Source organism: Halichoeres trimaculatus, unplaced genomic scaffold (genome assembly GCF_033239565.1).
Source record: "Halichoeres trimaculatus isolate MK-OKI-2021-1 unplaced genomic scaffold, fHalTri1.1 fHalTri1_scaffold_6, whole genome shotgun sequence".
NCBI lineage: Eukaryota > Metazoa > Chordata > Actinopteri > Labriformes > Labridae > Halichoeres > Halichoeres trimaculatus.
In genome coordinates this window covers 28,792,683-28,810,602 of record NW_027437184.1, presented here as the reverse complement: position 1 = coordinate 28,810,602, position 17,920 = coordinate 28,792,683, and the positions used below count along the sequence as shown (strand labels likewise).

General features: G+C 39.4%; 1 protein-coding gene across 3 annotated transcripts in view; it reads left to right on the top strand.

Moving 5' to 3' along the window:
* Positions 1-17,920, top strand: part of LOC141791520 (cell adhesion molecule DSCAM-like) — a 146,634-nt gene that overhangs the window by 125,680 nt on the left and 3,034 nt on the right. Inside the window, exons 17-32 of one of the 3 annotated variants that reach the window (XM_074672067.1) lie at positions 1,382-1,625; positions 1,850-1,996; positions 4,912-5,067; positions 5,239-5,372; positions 6,593-6,746; positions 8,657-8,774; positions 8,923-9,086; positions 10,198-10,296; positions 10,424-10,612; positions 10,808-11,098; positions 12,577-12,753; positions 14,329-14,359; positions 14,467-14,582; positions 14,659-14,808; positions 16,033-16,230; positions 16,373-16,675. In XM_074672067.1, coding sequence (XP_074528168.1) covers positions 1,382-1,625; positions 1,850-1,996; positions 4,912-5,067; positions 5,239-5,372; positions 6,593-6,746; positions 8,657-8,774; positions 8,923-9,086; positions 10,198-10,296; positions 10,424-10,612; positions 10,808-11,098; positions 12,577-12,753; positions 14,329-14,359; positions 14,467-14,582; positions 14,659-14,808; positions 16,033-16,230; positions 16,373-16,675 — 2,671 coding nt within the window. Of the gene's footprint in view, positions 1-1,381; positions 1,626-1,849; positions 1,997-4,911; positions 5,068-5,238; positions 5,373-6,592; positions 6,747-8,656; positions 8,775-8,922; positions 9,087-10,197; positions 10,297-10,423; positions 10,613-10,807; positions 11,099-12,576; positions 12,754-14,328; positions 14,360-14,466; positions 14,583-14,658; positions 14,818-16,032; positions 16,231-16,372; positions 16,676-17,920 lie in introns of all 3 variants that reach the window. The other 2 variants (XM_074672066.1, XM_074672068.1) reach the window with 2 other exon arrangements.

Here is a 17,920-nt window from a genome sequence, read left to right as displayed (position 1 = left end):
AAATGAAATTGTTGAAAAATTCTGATATGATGTTACCTAACTGTGTGGCAAAAACCAACATTTAAATCTCTTTTAGAGTGGCAAACGTCAGATTCGGTGGTTTAGGTTGTGGACCTCATGAGGCCAGCCCTCGAGCGGACAGTTGGGTGTAGCTCTCACACAGTTTCCTGCACCATCCACTGTCCTCTTAGAGTAAAAGAACAAAAAGCACCAAACAATAACTTTCAACAAACAAACCAAAAAAACAACCTCAGTTGGTGCACTCTTGGAAATAAGGACGTCAGCTCAACAGCCATTAGCTGCTGATGAGGATAGGATTAACATTTTTTCTGTGGTTTTAAGTACTTTCTAAAAGTGATTTATCAGTTAGTTCTTCTACATATTTTAAACTAGAAAAGCCCTCAGAGAGCGCAGACCTCTGTCAATTATATTGTGATTGTCACCAACACTTCAGTCCTACTTTAATGTTGTACTCCCTTTCAGCAGACTGTCTGCTACAATTTGGTGTTAGTTGCTGGTTTGTACGATAATTTATTACCTAACAGTGTTGAAAATGATGATGACCCAGGACATATTTCATATTATGGATCTTAGTATCCAGAATATTGCCAGGATCTGGATCATACTTTTAAATCTGTCAGAAATTATGGTGACCTTGTATTGTTTTGCAAAGCAATCCGACCATTTATGGTGGAGGTATATACACATAGGGTAAAAACAGCCCTATCTCACAATGATAGAGAATCCTTTAAAAAATATCCTGGATCCAAATGGCGATCCAGATCACCTCCAAAATTTAATCACTTCTTCCTTATTCCATTTTGAAAATTTCCTGAAAATTTCTTCAAGATCAGTTTGATACTTTTTGAGTTATGTTGCTCACAGGCAGACAGACAAACTCTCCCAAAAACATCTTAATTATTCAGTACTGGATAGACTGAGTATAGAAAATGGTTAAAATACTAATGTTAGTTTATTTAAGGTAACTATTTTTGCTAAGGTTGGTTAATCCGTGGTCAAAACAATTGTGGACAATCACACAGTTCAGAGGCTCAACAAGAGAAATATTTGCGCATGACGCACGATAATTCTCCTATGTCTGTCTCCTGATGACCAGCTGAAGAAGCTGCACATCTTTGGTGCATTTTTTGATTAGGTTTTCAAGGAATAGAAGGAAAAACATAAATTACAGTGTCAACGTGACTTTTATGTTTTGAGTAAAAAAGACACCCGTAAGAAGGACAAGAAAACATAACTGTTTCTAAAAACGGTTGTAAATTCCTTTATCTTAGTCAGATGGTTTGGTAAAAAAAAAACATGGAATCTCTGGTGTAAAATCTGATGTTTTTATCTAAAGTCGTCCCTGTTCTTCACCTTCCAGCCGCCCAAGAAGCATCTTCAGAATGGAGCCATCAGAGGCTACCAGGTGGGCTACAGGGAGTACAGCTCAGGAGGAAACTACCAGTTCAGTGTCATCAGCGTGGAGACCACAGGAGACAACGCAGAAACTCTGGTTCTGGACAACCTGAAGAAGTTCACTCAGTATGGAGTGGTGGTGCAGGCCAGCAACAGTGCAGGGACGGGGCCTTCGTCCACAGAGGTGGCAGCTACCACACTAGAGGACGGTGAGAGAAAGATGGAGACATCACATTCATTCACATAAGATGATTTGAAGAGTAACGGGGAACAGAAACACCTCAAAAAACAACACAGCACATTTTGGGTGTATTTTTGTGAGGATGTATCGCCCTCTAGTGGAGAACAGAGGTGCTGAACCATGTTTAACTTCTCCAGTTTTCCTGTGTGTCAGTGTGTCATAATGAACTTCTTGGATCCTTCCCCCCCTCAGTGCCGAGCCGTCCTCCAGAGAACGTCCAGGCCACGGCCACGTCTCCAGAGGTCATCTCTCTGTCCTGGCTGACTCCTCCCAAAGACGCTCTGAACGGCAACCTGCTGGGTTTCAGGGTCATCTACTGGGCCAACCTGCCAGATGGAGGTACACAACTCCACCTCTACACCCGTATGCTTCTAGAAAACACAGTAACACAGGATTATACAGGAGAGTTTCCTCTGAAGAGCTGTGAGATAACCTGACACTGAGGAACACCTGTCCTATAGTCATGCTACAGTGTTTTATCATGTTTGGTTTTGTGTTGTTTGTAAAGTAAGTGGTTTGTGGATGAATCAAATTCACTGTCGAAGGAAAATAATTAGCTGTGGCGTGTATTTACCAAGGTGTATTATGGGTATCTGTACTGTCTTGAGTTATTGGCCCTCAGTTTGCATGTTTCGGTGGAAGTCAGACGGCGTGCCATGCTGTTGTCACATGCTGGGTTTGTGTCAGAGGGATTGGTTGTGACAGCACGATTACCTTTGACCCCTGCACTGTCACATCATGTTGGCCGGCTTATGGACCGTGAACGCTCAAGATGTGACAGCTTGGACTAGTTTGCATGGTAACAGTCTGCAGCTCTGTGGGTGAATAATCAAAATCACACGACCTCTTTTCTCCAGAAATACAACAAATATAACAGCCAGATTTTAACACTGATGAGGTTATATTCAGTGTGAAATTGTGAGTTTTACTCATCCCTTAGTCCTAAGAGAGGCTGAGCAGGAGAGGCGTTAACGTTCCTGACCAGAAGATGGCGATATAAATTGTTTTTATTAAAGTTATTGAGGTTTCATCAAGTGGTGTTGGGTTCAGCTTTTTATCACAGTGGTTTACCCTGTTATGTTAGAGATCATGTATGGTTAGTGGGCAGTTTTACACTGTGAAAAACTGAAATCTTATGAAGTGATTCTGTTTTATTTTCAGTAGAAAATGTCTTTTCAGACTTAATATGAGCCACATTCACCTGACCAGTCCAGAAAAATGTCGTATTTCAAGTTATTTAAAAACAAAAAATGAGGTCTGAATTGCTTGTAACAAGTAAAAAAAAATCTGCCAATGAAACAGAAGAAAAGTTACTTGTTTTAAGACTTTATCCTAGTTTTAAGCAAATTTTTGAGCAAATATCTCTTGTTGCATCGGCAGATTTTTTTTTAACTTGTTACAAGCAATTCAGAAGACATTTTTCTGGAATGATGAGGTGAATGTGGCTCATATCAAGTATAAAAAGACAATTTTTACTGAAAATAAGAAAAAATCACTTCAAAGATTTCAGTTTTTTTTTGCAATGTAGGGGGTAGTCTTCTTTTTTTTACCAGGCTGCTGCTCTGCAAAAAAAGGGGGACTGAACTATAAGATACAAACACTGAATTTGATGAGAAAATTGTCATAAAACTAGTGAAATTATCTGTCTATGGGGTCAATTTTGCTTGGCAAGAAATGTTGAAACAAGAATTATAAATCTAGAAATGAATTGTCCTTAAGAATTATCCCAAAGTGATACAAAAAAGAAAATGCTTACCTTTAAAAAAAACATAAACCAAACTTCCTTCAGCACAATAACAAGAGAAACATGCTGAACAAAAGAAAAAACTCCTGATTTCTTTCTTTTTAAACTTTTATTTAAACAGCAGAATTTCCCAATTTCCACAATTATATTGATATCATATTTACATTATAAGATGACTCCACATTGGAGAATCATTTAGTGTCTTTGAGACAAATACATTTAGTTTTTTTTTTTTTTTTTTAAACATTGTTACAGTAAAAATGGATCTTGGGATGTGGCACTGTATCAGTAGTTGTGGTTCAGTTCACATGGCCTCTTCTAGATTGTTGTGACATGTAACTTTACATGTCTGAGCCATAACGGTGGTTAAAATGTGTTTTATAAACTATGTATTACACTATTTCTAAATGAAGCTTTGCAGGTGTTACTGAATCTTGAAATAAGTTTTTTGTTTGTTTTTTTCCAAAAGACTTTCTTTTTTTTTTTTTTTTTTTCCTTTCCAAAAGACTTTCAAAAAAAGAACCATTCTATTATTTTACCCCCCCATCAATCAATCAATCAATAAATTAAATTAAATTAAATTAAATTAAATTAAATTAAATTAAATTAAATTAAATTAAATTAAATTAAATAAATAACCAATTAAATAAAATATAAATAAATAACCAATTAAATAAATAAATAAATAAATAAATAAATAAATAAATAAATAAATAAATAGATAAATAGGGATTGGATAACAAATTGAGACAAAAAAAAAACATGTTCATGCTCAATTTAAGATTATACCTTAAATTTAAAGATACTTAAATCGATCAACTTATCAAGTAAAATACTTTTAAAACAAGGTTTAAAATCTAACATGTCTAAATCTAAGAATTTAAATTTTGACTGGTGGGGAATAAGTATGGGTTAGGGTCAGGATTAGACATACCTCAAAGAATAAACAAAACGTCACAGCTCATCTTCCTGTCCATGGTGTCAGCAAACAGAAGCTCAACATTTGAACTATTTCCAGTGGATTGATTTTACACAACATGATCAGACACACACTCATCTATAAGTTTCACTGCCTGTAAAATAAAAACACAGCATTCCTGCAAGTGTGAGATTTTCTGTTATGATGCTGTTATGAAGAGCCAGAGCATGAGTAATTCAGGTGGTGAAGGAGGAAGAGGACAACAGTGTTAAGTAGGGATATAAACAGACAAGATAGACATCAATAATGTAAACTGTGCCAGCTGAGAGGAGCGCTATGACAGTCAAGGCCTGACACTATGCGAGGCCTTGGACGCAGGGTTGTTTAAACCTTGTGATTGAGTATAACATCACATTCAAGGCTGTAATGTGACACCTTCAGGCCTGACATCTACTTTAATGCATCTGGTATGCTATATTATATAATATAACAGCTGATGCAAAGAGACTTGCATCACCGCAGTGTTTTGACCCGAGTTTTAGCACCAACCCTAACATTATCGTCTCCTCTCTTTTTGTTTCTGTCCATCAGAGCTCGGAGAGATCAGGAATGTGACGACCTCTAAGCCCTCTCTGGAACTGGATGGACTGGAGAAATATACCAACTACAGCATCCAAGTGTTAGCCTTCACCAGAGCTGGAGACGGAGTCCGCAGCGAACAGATTTACACCCGCACCAAGGAGGACGGTAAGAAGTCTCAGCCACAGGATCTGAATGAAAGATGTTCCCTCTGTGATTCCTGAGGCTTGAGGAGCATGACACTGGTGTTTTTTTTATCATGCACAGAAATTATTTTAGCAGTTAAATAATAATCCTGTGAGCTTAAAAGAAACCAACCACATCATCTTCTCTCTTTAGTTCCTGGACCTCCTGCGGGTGTGAAGGCAGCAGCTGCTTCGAACTCGGTGGTGTTTGTGTCGTGGCTTCCTCCTCTCAAAGTGAACGGCATCATCAGGAAGTACACAGTCTTCTGCTCCAACCCACACCCCACGGTAACACATTTTCACCTCTCGAATAAAGTATTTAAAACAGGCTGGATTAAAAATGGGTGAATCATTACCTAAAGGGGCTGTTACTTACCAAACATCATTTATGTCATAAAGCAAATGTTCCCAATGATTTTTTTTTCCCCAAGAACCCCTGCCCCCACCTTCTACACTGCAATAAAATGGAAATTTTATCAAGTGTTTTTGTCTCATTTTTAGTATAAAATGTCCTCTTAAACTTAAAACAAGCCAAATTCACCAGACTACTCCAGAAAAATATGTTGTTTCAAGTTACTTAAAGACAAAATGAGGTTTAAATTGCTTGAAACAATCTCCTAACAGAACAAAAGAAAAGTTACTTGTATTAAGACATTATTTTAGTTTTCGAGCAAATTTGCGGGTAATTTTTTCTTCTCCATTGGCAGATTTTTTACTGTTGTTTCAAGCAATTCAGACCTCATTTCAGTCTTTAAATAAGTTGAAACAACATGTTTTTCTGGAGCAGTCTAGTGAATTGGGCTTGTTTTATGTCTAAAAAGACATTTTCTATTGATAATAAGACAAAAACATTTGATAAAATTCTGTTTTTGCCAGTGTATTGTCACCAGAATAACCCTGCACACCTATGTTTGTGAGGGAAAATCCCACTTTTACCCCCAAACTGTTGCACAAACTATCCAGCAAGTGTGTTTTTATGACTATAGTAAAGCTTATTTTTAGAGTTTAGCATTTAGCCTCTTTGCAGACAGTTGACCTGTCAGTCAGGGCAGTCGTACTCTTAAATGAAAAAAACACATGTTAAGAATAAACATTATAATATCCCTGAAAGTGTTGGGGTAACCATCACACTGTGCCTCTGTTTTTGATTTTTTATGTCTGTGTTGTCACGTGGATGAAGCATCTGAACATGTGAAAGGAAGCATGCAGCATTCAAAAACATTGAGGATAACTATTGATAGAGAAGATAACTGTTTCTCCTAAGAGTACCTCTCCAGCCCAGGGTAGGGATTATGTAAATTTTGCAGTTTATTAAAATGTGCAAGCACAAGTATTTAAGAAAAAAAAAACAAAAACAAAAAAAAACAAATACCAGCTGAGATGCTCATGTTCATGACAAAACAATGCATGTGTCAGTGTCTCAGTGCCTGTTAGTGACTTTCTCTATATGAGACAAACAGTTGATTTGATCTTCTGTGCTGAAGTCCTGAATGTCCTCCCTCCCTCAGGTGAGCAGTGAGTTTGAGGCAGCTCCAGATGTTTTCTTCTACCGCATCCCCAACCTGAGCAGGAACCGTCAGTACAGTATCTGGGTGGTGGCTGTCACCGCTGCAGGTCGAGGAAACGCCAGTGAAATCATCACCGTCAAACCCATGGCTGAGGGTGAGTGGAGCTGACCTGTCATACTGCTTGGTGCACTGCAACAACTGAAATCTCATAAAGTGTTTTTGTCTTGTTTTAAGTAAAAATTGTCTGATTATTACTCAATATGAGCCACTTCCACCTGACCAGTCCAGAAAAATGTCTTGTTGTAAGTTATTTAAAGACAAAAAGGTGGTCTGGATTGCTTGTAACAGGGAAAAAAAAAGCTGCCACTGGAACAAGAAAAAACTGCTCAAATTTCTCAAATTTTGCTTTAAGCTAGTTTAATGCCTTAATACAAATAACTTTTCTCTTGTTCCAATGGCATATTTTTTATTTTTTACATTCAATTCAGACCTTGTTTTGTCTTTAAATAACTTGAAAAAATGGTAACACTTTACTTTAGAGGTCCGCAAATTTTATCGCTCTTAGATAATAATTAGACAAAGTTTTTCCTTATTTCTTTGAAATTAACACATAACTTCTTTAAAATGATGTCCACATGTATTGTCGCAAGTCACAATTGGTAGGTTACTGTTTTTTTTCCAGTTCCTTTGTTTGTTACTCCAAACTGCAAGGTACGAAGGTGACGATTAGCAAATAATTTATTCGACATTAAATCACAACCCACCACAAAATGTTTTTTTAGAAGTATCCAAGTGTTTCTATTTCCAGAGAAGCAGGTGATGAACAGCTGCTTATTTCTTGAACATAGAAATTAGGTTCATTGTTTCCTCTGATAATTACCTTTGAAATGTTAAGTGAATAATTCAGTTTCCTTTAGTACCAAGTTTGTTGATATGCATAACTGAGATCACATGCAAAATGATTAACCTTTATGATTTGGCCTACAATGTTTAACATGATACAGCTGAAGGCTTCAGATGTGATATTCACAAAGAGTGGGGTTGTAAATTGGCCTTACCTGATTGTGATAGACACTGAGAGTACAGGCGCACTGCAAAACAGAAACTGGCCTGGCACAGTTGACGGTCTTGTTGTTAAATATCAGACAGGTTCACTTAGCTCAAGTGCAAATTCTGCATAATTGGAAAGTATTCATTTAACTATAACTCACAACTAACTTCCACTGAACAGACCAGTTAAATTTCCCACTAATTTCTGCAGAGCTGAAAAAAGTTGTTGTAACTAATTTCCAGACATGTTTCTTCAGACAGTTTTCTTGAGGGACCATAATGTGGCTCATACTGAATATAAAATGACAATTTTTACTGAAAACAAGACAAAAAAACTGATAAAATTTCATTTTTTTCCAGTGTGGTCACTGCAGCTCAAATCCTGGTTAAGTTCACAGTGTACGAACTGTTATCAAATGCTGGATTAGGCAGAGAGGCTTATTGCCTCACCTCATTTTGTCAAGAAAGTCAGATCAAGTTTGAAACTTTATCTATTTTTGTTCTTTGTTTTGAAATTTAGATTTTATCAGTCAAAAAAAAAACTAAATTCTCAGTACAAACTGAAGATTAAAATCTTCCCCAGTGATTATGTTTTCCTGGTGCAGCACGCTGAGCTCTGAGTCCAGATTTTAAGCCGACACATCCACTGTTGCTGAATGTGACTCAGTGCCTTATTTTAATGCATCTGTTTATCAAAAAGGCAGAAGGCCAAAAATACATCTCTGTTTTCTCACCGTGAAGTCTGAACATGCTTGCTGAGAGCTGATAAGCTGATCACACACGCTGATAGACCTCATGATACCTGCAGGCAGGGCTCACAGCTCCCCTCAGGATGCTCTCGTCCTGTCTGAGGTGGAGGTGATGGATGTTCCCCGTCACCATCAGAGTGTGACCTCTGACCCCGAAGCCTTGACTCAGACAGCTGAAGGGCCCGAGCTACAGCTTAAAGAAGAGCAGTAACACTTCTACATGCTGATAACATGTGTGTGTTTGTGTGTGTGTGTTTTCCTGCAGCCCCGGCTCGGATCCTGACTTTCAACAGGACGGTGACGACACCCTGGATGAGAGACATCGTGCTGCCCTGTAAAGCTGTGGGAGATCCATCCCCGAGCATCAAGTGGATGAAAGAGATGTGAGTACAGCGCACACAAGCACACAGTCACACCATTGAAGATAAAATACGTCTTTAATAATCTGTGACAGAAAAAACAAGTTTGTTTCCTCAAAGTGTGAGACCAGAAACAGAACCCTGACCTCCAACTCATCTGTTTGTTTTTCAGAAACGGGACCCCAGCTCCTGTTGTGATTGACAGCCGGCGCAGTGTCCATGGTAACGGCAGCCTCATTATCCGTACAATTAAAGCTGAGGATTCTGGGAACTACACTTGCGTGGCCAGTAACAGCTTTGGATCAGACAAAATTGTCCTCAACCTTCAGGTTCAAGGTGAGAAACACAACATGAGGAAAAACAAGCTCTGAAACAACTCCCTCCCAACAGAAAGACAAATTTAAACCTTCCTTTCTTTCACATTTCTTTTTACAAGTTCTCTGATTTTTATATAATTGTTATACTTATTTAACACAGCAGTGAGTTAAGAAAAGATTTATGAAATGCCTTTTTTTTGTGATTTCATCTTCAGTTTACAGGTGCCTTTGGTGGATATCCTGCTCACATAATCTACAGACATCACCCTTTTGTTTATCTCAAAGCTTGTGTGTTTTCTTTAGTCTCTGTGTCATGGTTGCTCATGTTGTAGTTTTGAACATGGGGACCATCTTAGTGGGCTATCCTGTCATACTTTTCTTTACTTTACTTTACTTTATACTTTATTTCAGACCTTTAGGTCCATACAGTTGTATTAATGACAAAACAACAGATACTGGATAAAAAGAAATTAAAAAAGGGTAAAAACACAAGTCATATATTGCCAGCAATTATAACTCAAAGAGACATTTGTACGAATGTTTCCAGTAACAGGATGTAAACCTTGTCTCACTCATTGTAAGCTGAGTAAGTGACATTATTCTTTCACTGTCTGAATTGACCAATCAACCTGTGAATTTGTCCATGTAGTTTTTAAGAACAGCATAAAATGTGGGCACATTTTTGTTAACAAAAACTTGTTTATCAAGGATGTTTCAGAAATATTCCAAAAGCATCATTATAAGCTACCTGTACCTGTTTTCTTCAATGCTAGGTGCTAGGTTGATTGACCACTCTAAATTGTCCGTAGGTGTGACTGTGTGTGTGAATGGTTGTCTGTCAGGGTGTGCCCTTTCTCTGGCCCAATGACAGCTGGAATAGGCTCCTACCACCCGTGACCCTGAACAGAATAAGCAGTTCAGAAAATGAATGAAAAAAAAAATAGGAGTGTTTTCTCCCTCTGTAGTTGTTATTGTTTCTAATGTTGCTCATTACTGCCATCCTCTGGAGTGGGCTGGGACAGGAGGAGTGAAATTAACTCAAGAAACTAATTTTGGACTCAGACTTTAAAAAAGAGCTTTGAAGTGGGATTTGATCCTAAACAAAGTGGTTTTTACTTTTTTCTCTTCAGTTCCACCTGACCAGCCTCGCCTCACAGTGACCAAGACGACCACGACCTCTATCACCCTCTCCTGGATCCCCGGAGACAACGGAGGCAGCTCCATAAGAGGTCTCAACCCCACAGAAATCTGTTTTCTTAAACAGTTTTTGGCTTCTTTTTTCATCCAGTCTAGTACCACAGGAAGAAGAGCTCCTCACTCATGTTTTTTTCCCGCTGTGTGTTCTTTGCTGTGCAGGTTACATCCTGCAGTACTCGGAGGATAACAGCGAGCAGTGGGGGAACTTTGCCATCAGCCCCAGTGAGCGCTCCTATCGGCTGGAGAACCTGAAGTGTGGCACATGGTACAAGTTCACACTCACAGCCCAGAATGCAGTGGGGCCTGGACGCATCAGTGAGATCATAGAAGCAAAGACTCATGGGAAAGGTAAGAAAAACATCTTGTGACTGGCACTGAATATTAAAATTCATCATGTTAGATTTTTCTAGATTTTTAGGAGCATTGTGATAATTAAGTTTTCAGTTGTTCACAGTTTTCACCAAAGTCTTTTTATTTTTTTACAACACAAACCTGCTTACTTACTCAGTAACTGACGTCTTCCTCCTCTTCCTCCCTGAACAGAACCTCAGTACTCTAAAGAACAGGAGCTCTTCACCAGCATCAACGCCACGCGAGTCAAACTCAACCTGAACGGCTGGAATAACGGAGGCTGTCCCATTACCTCCTTTACGTTGGAGTACCGTCCTGTAGAATCACCCACTTGGACCACGGCTCAGCGCACCTCCCTCACTAAGAGCTACATCCTGTACGACCTGCAGGAGGCCACCTGGTACGAGCTGCAGATGAAGGTCTACAACAGCGCCGGCTACGCTGAGAAGAGGGTCAAGTTTGCGACGCTCAGCTATGACGGCAGTAAGTTGATACAAGACAGAGTTTCCCATCATTTAAACATAAAAAAGTTTGAATGACTGTGGCAAACAAGTCTATGCAGAACATATATAACTGTCAGCAAGAAATTAAACTAAACATTTAAGAAATATGACATCAAATAATGAAATTTATCTTCAAAGAGCAGAGTTAATGTTATTTCTAAACCAGCAAACCCTCTTCCTGATGTCTTGATATAAGATACAAAGGTAAAAATACAGACATTGAAAAAAAGATATCAGTTATCTAGAGGGTATAAACAAAGTTTTAGAAAGGTGTTCTCAGTAGCTTTGTTTCCATTACACCTAGAATTGTGCAAAACCAAATATCACAATAAATAAAAGGTGTTGGAAATGCCAACATTTCTAAAACCCTCTTAAATTTGGATAAAAAGGTTTTTATGTTCTCATGGAGTGGTTTTTAGGAAGTCACCATATTGGAGTTTATCACAAAAGTGCAATAGAAACACCTTTTTAACAATGTCACATCACAAGCTGGAGTTGATGATTTTCATTCATATTTACCTGTGAATAAAAACACAAACACATGAATCCCCATCATCATCATACAGTGTCAGGACTGACGTTACATGCGTAATGGAAACACCCTCATGACCTCTCTGAACTTTATTGAAACTTCAGAAATATTGCTTTTATTTTGAAAAAAGGGTGAAAATGCAGCAAGTTTCCATTTATTTGACAACACCTTCTGCTTTTTAAGTGGTGAACCACCGTCCTTTACGCCTTTTTTGTCTCATTTTTATTCTTTATTTAATCTAGCTGCCCAAAATGAAATAACAAAGAAGTTTTGAGTTTCTGCAGTTGTTGGACAAAAAAAAAATAAGACCTTCAAGTTTTAGGATGAATAATATAAGAGAGAGTATGTAGGCATATTTTGTCTTGATTTAAAATACAATTTGTACAGTTGTGAAGCAAAGAGGTAAAAAAAATCACTCTCATGTTAGTGGCAGAGCAGAGGATTGAGTTTCCTTTGATGGATTGCTGGGTGAAAAACTCATTTTGTGCTGATTTCTGTTCCTGGTTTCTTTATTGCTGCCTGTGACGCCCCCATTGAAGGCTTTGCCGACGCCACAGCAGGAGTTAAATAATTTCATGAGCCCCTTTAAGACAGAGGAGGCTGCCAGCTGATAGTAGGAGCTTAGTGGTTTTCTGCAAAAACATTTTTAGGACTAAGTGTAACTTCATCTGTCCTGAACGTCCTGCAGGGAAATCAGGCTGAGTATTTAAGGATAGAGATTTATCCTTAAGTTCCTAAGAATGGTTTAGCAGAAAGTAAAGCATTTTACTCTTAATTCTGCACAAGGTTTGAGAATACAGAAGATGTTAAAGACATTTTCAAACTTTGACAAAATAGCGACCATACAGGAGCTCTCATTAAAAGATAGAACTGCAAAGAAATGATGTCAGCGTGCGTAATTAAATGCTTCCCTGACCTCTCCTCAGGTACCATCGCCCCCTTGGTGAAGGCTCCTAATGTGAGCGAGGAGAGCTCTGGAGGAGGTGAAGGTCTGAAGATGATGGTGACCATTTCCTGTGTGTTGGTGGGGATTGTTGTGATCTTCATCGGGCTGCTGGTGCTAAGGAGGAGGAGGAGGGAACAGAGGCTGAAGAGGCTCCGTGGTAAGACCATACTGATCATCTGCTACATAATACAGCAGCTTAATTTGGATGAGTTTGGTAAAGTTTTTGGATTTACTGCTCTGGATATCTTTAGATAAACCAATCTTGCAAGCAGGAGTATGGAGTAGTCAGCCATATTGAAACTGTAAACTATAAACCAAATTTTGATTTAGACTGAAACAAAATATTTATCAATAAAGATGATGCTAGCTAAGTGGGCATTAAGTAAACACCTGCTCCAGAGCGTCTCCTCCTCCTGTACCTGTTGCTCTTGGCACAGTGTATAAGCAAACAGCTATGAAGGGAGGGTCTGCTGTAAATGTGCTCCTCTTCCTTGTCTGACACATACTTGCTCAGCAAAAAGCCAACTCTTGTCACTCTTCGTCTTGAGCTGTTCTCCAAGTGCCTGAGTGAAATTTAAAGTGGGGTCAAGTTTCCCCCTCATTTAGTAAAAAGCTTTCTGTTTGGGGTTTTGTTTCACTTTGGTCGTCTTTTTCTTCTTCCATGCTACGTCCACTATCATAGCGGCTAGGGGTGGGAGGAAAAAAACGTGGTATCTGGACTTTTTGTTTAACAATTTTAAATTGAGATTTTTTTTTGTTCAAAAACTGTTGTTGTTTTTTTAATTTTAGTCCTTCATTTTAGTCTTTGTTTTTAAAAGCTAGGTTGGACAAAAGTTGAGATATCAGATCCCCTGTATAAATCTTAAAATACTGACTCACATGTGATGTGCATTTTGGAAAAATATGGCTCCTAATATATTTTGTAGACATCATAATCAGCATTCAGTTTTTGTACTTGGTCTGGCACTTGGTTTTAAATCGACACCCCAAAAATTGTAAACAAATTGAATCGTGACAAAAGCATATCGTCCCAGCCCCAGTAGATGCTCAGGACAGCTTCTTCCATTCTGAATTATCAACACGCACTGGTTGACTGCGATATGCTGAGGTAACCATGCTTACTCTCTGCCAAGAAACGAACCGATACTACCAAAACATCAACATCCAGGCTGAGGAGAGGAGAGGGTTCGAGGAAGACACTGACACTAATACATATGTATAGCGGCTGGCGCAGGTTATTTTTATAAAAAATGACATTTTTCCCTTTTTTGGGGGAAAATTCTGCAGACTCTGTCTTTTAAGTTTTGTTGAGCAATGGTGCAAACATAAAAATACACCAAAGAACAATAGCATTTCAGTCAGACAAAACTTTATTAAAGCAAAAGATCATTACTTGTGTCTGGTGTTGAGACTCCAAACCCCATCACTCCTGGTAGATTGACTTCAAAGGCAGAAAGTGGGGAGTGATGAGATAAAGCAGCAGGGCTGAAAGTTTGTGTGCAACACTCGTGCAGGGCAGCTGTTGCATTTACAAAGCAGGGGCAGAGACTGGAAATCTGACTTATTGGGAGGAAGCACAAGTCTGCTGCAGCTGGAGTTGCTTGCATGAACTACCTCATGGGTATTATTTCATAATTCAGTATAACCTGCTAAAATAACTTCCAACAGATCAGTTATGAAACTGAATTTGCTGTATGGCTGATAAATTTGTGTCTCCTCTATTGATTCACAGATGCAAAAAGTCTGGCTGAGATGCTCATGAGGTGAGAATATTCAAACATTTTATTTCAGTTTCTCTTCATGCTTACAGTTAAACCTCTATGTTTAGAGTTTTTGGTACTGAACGTGTTTTCTGATCTGTGTGTCTCAGTAAAAACACACGTCCAGCAGAGCCAATCAACAAACAGCAGCAGACGCTCCGCATGCACATCGACATCCCCAGAGCCCAGCTGCTGATCGAAGAGAGGGACACCATGGAGACTGTTGGTAAGCTCAGCGCTGCTGTGGAGGGTGAAGAATCACTCTGACCTGATCAAACTGCTAAACTTGTTTCTTTCCACAGACGACAGGTCCACTGTGTTACTGACTGATAATGACTTTGGGGAGACCCAGAAACAGAAGTCGTCCACAGTCACTCACACAGTCCACTACCAGTCCCTGTCCCAGGCCACCGGTCCACTGGTGGATGTGTCTGATGCCAGACCAGGAACCAGTAAGTCCAGTACGGACGCTTTTTTTCATTTTAACCTCATTAGCTGTGCTCGTGGTTTTGTGTTTGTGTCTGTTGTGAGTAGTTTTCACTTCATTTCATGTTTTTCCTTCATTGCTGTGCTCTGTGTGTTGTTGGTTTGACCTCCTGTGTTTGGTGAATACTTTTACAAAAAATCAAGGCATCATGGTCACCTGGAGAGTGTGTTCAAAGTTTACTTTTTTGTAGAAAAATCCAATAACTTTATTTTCTTTTTAGCAAATAATTAAAATTAGCCCTATTAAAAAACTGTGCATTTGAGCTGAGATTTTAAAACTGAATATACTTAGACGTGCATGAGCTTGAGTCTTCTTCCTGCCTCTATCAGATGAAGCCATCACCTGTTTGGCACTTGGTAAAAATAGCATGACAGGACCATATTTGTTAATATTTATGTGTCCCTGCGTTCATAAACTAAATAAGAAAAAGAAAAACCTTAATTGTCCGATGTTATTCTTTTTTGCAACTGGAGGCTACATTTCATAGGGTATCACCTCTTTTCAACCACATGAGAAAAATCGAAATGGACCCCTGAAAACGTGGGATTTTTTGTGGACATTTTTACCTGATTCTTGAAAAAGCATCCTCCTCCTCTTTATTTTTTATTAAAATACCTCCTTCTAATACCTCTCACTGCTGTTAATATTGTATTTTTTACATAATCGAATGTTTGGAGATACTTCTTAACATTTGATTATGTTGGTGTTGTCAGTCAGAAGCTCTGTCTGTATCGTTCATTAAATTTAATGTCTAGAAAGTTTTGTGGTAATGTATAAAACAAAGAGTTTTTTTTATTATATACAATAATTATCATCATGAACTTTTTATAAAGTTTAAATTTGTTTAGTTTTTAATTTTATTGTCTCTGATTGTATTCTTAAGTAGTACACAAGGCAAAAGTCGATTTATAAACGCTTGGTATTAAACTTTCAGGCTCCAAATGAGAAATGTAAACAAAACAAGGACATTCATTTGACCATATTTAATAAGTTTTCAAACATCAAGTCTTTGGCTATTTTTTTATGAAAACATCCAGAGATTAAGTGATAGAAAAACGTGGAAAGATCAGCAAAATGATCAAAGGTTATAAGAAGGAGTCAGATTAAATTTGACTTAAAGGGCATAAATAAATTAGAGAAACATGAATTAAGTTTTGGACACACCCCTGTTCTCTCTCTCCTCCCTCAGACCCAACAGCTCGCCGCACAGCCAAAGCCGGCCCAGCTGCTCGAAACCGCTACGCCAGCCAGTGGACCCTGAACCGCCCCCACCCCCCTGTCTCCTCCCACACACTCAGCACCGACTGGAGGCTGCCCACACCCAGAGTGGCCGGCTCTGTGGACAAGGAGAGTGACAGCTACAGCGTCAGCCCATCTCAGGACACAGGTAAGACCCACACCTGGAGCTGTAACTCACATTAACAGCATCTGTCTCCACGTCTCTAACCACAGATCTGTGTCTGACACACTTAACAACTCTGTTGCTAACTCTGACACTAATCCCTCCACTAACCCCGACCCGTGTGCAGACCGAGCACGGAGCAGCATGGTGTCAACAGAGAGCGCCTCCTCCACCTACGAGGAGTTAGCCAGAGCCTACGAGCACGCCAAGATGGAGGAGCAGCTGCGGCACGCCAAGTTCACCATCACCGAATGCTTCATCTCTGACACCTCCTCGGAGCAGATGACGGCAGGCACCAATGACTACACCGACAGCCTGACCTCCAGCACGCCGTCTGAATCGGGCATCTGCCGCTTCACAGCTTCCCCGCCCAAGCCTCAGGACGTCAGCCGGGTCATGAACATGGCCGTGCCCAAGGCCCACAGACCGGGTGAGACGTGCTGTCAGAGGTCATGATAACATTAACCACAACCCCCCTCAGTGTAATACTTACAACACTCACTGCTCTGCAGCACCCTGTCTGACTTTAACCTTCAAACATTAACCCTGACACGTCAACCCAGACCACACGTTAGGAATGTTTATCAGCTAAGGATTGAACAAAAGCTAGATTTAAGTTACCGTGCAAGATCTCTAAACAAGAGTTTACTTTTGGAGATGGGTTCATAGTCACAGCTCAGTGATCATGTGAGTTAATGAAGTCAGCAGGGACAGGTAATGAGAGGTAAAGGTGAGCGTTTGGTTTAATGAGGTCAGTGTCAGAGCGAGGACACTGACACAGCCTTTGTGTAAGTGTGTGACTCGGTGATTTGACTTGTTGGGTATTTCATCAGTGAGCAGCTCAGTGGTAATCTGAGGGTTGGCGGTTCAATCCCAGCCGCTGCAGTCTGCATGCTTGAGTGTGATGGATATCAGTTAATGCTGAAGTGCATGTGGTGCAAAAGCAATCTTATGTGGTCAGAAAAGTGAAGACGTCTTACTAAATTCTTCTAGATTTTTCATCATCTAGAAAGGTGAGTAACAGCTTTGACCAAAAGATGAAGACAGTTACACCCATAGCAGTGGTTCCCAAACTTTTTCTTTGAGGCTGTTTTTATGAATTACCATATTCGCAGTTGTTGATTTCTTATTCAACTTGGACTTCAAACTGTCAAACTGAAACGCACTTTTAAGCAGGTAGACGAGCTGTTTTTATAGATGCAAATCCCTGCAGAGCTCAGAGCAGCTGCTGCTGTTTGATTAGCTCTGAAGAGTCAAAGCGGAGAGGAGGGGGTTGTTGTCAGAATTTTTTCTTCTTCTTTTGTTTCCTGCCACTGTGTATGCATTAGTGTCAGAGGCAGCAATTCTCACTTTAAGTTTATTGAATGAGAGGTTTTTTAATTCAAAGAAACCTAACAGGTAATTTTTCCCCACAGGCAGATTTTCTTTTAACCCTAATATAGTTTGGGGATCATTTTTGTCTTTGATCATCTTGACATTTTCTGGTGTTATCAGGTGAATATCAGGTGAAAAAGGGTTTTTAGGATTTTCCATCTCTTGTTAGTAAACACAACATTCGAACTGGTCTCCTCCTCCTTGGCTCAGTGCCAACTGCAGCGCACACCCACAGCCTTCCACCAAAGCTACATAACCACGCTCACTACTCTACCAACCACCTACAGCAATGCATTTCAAC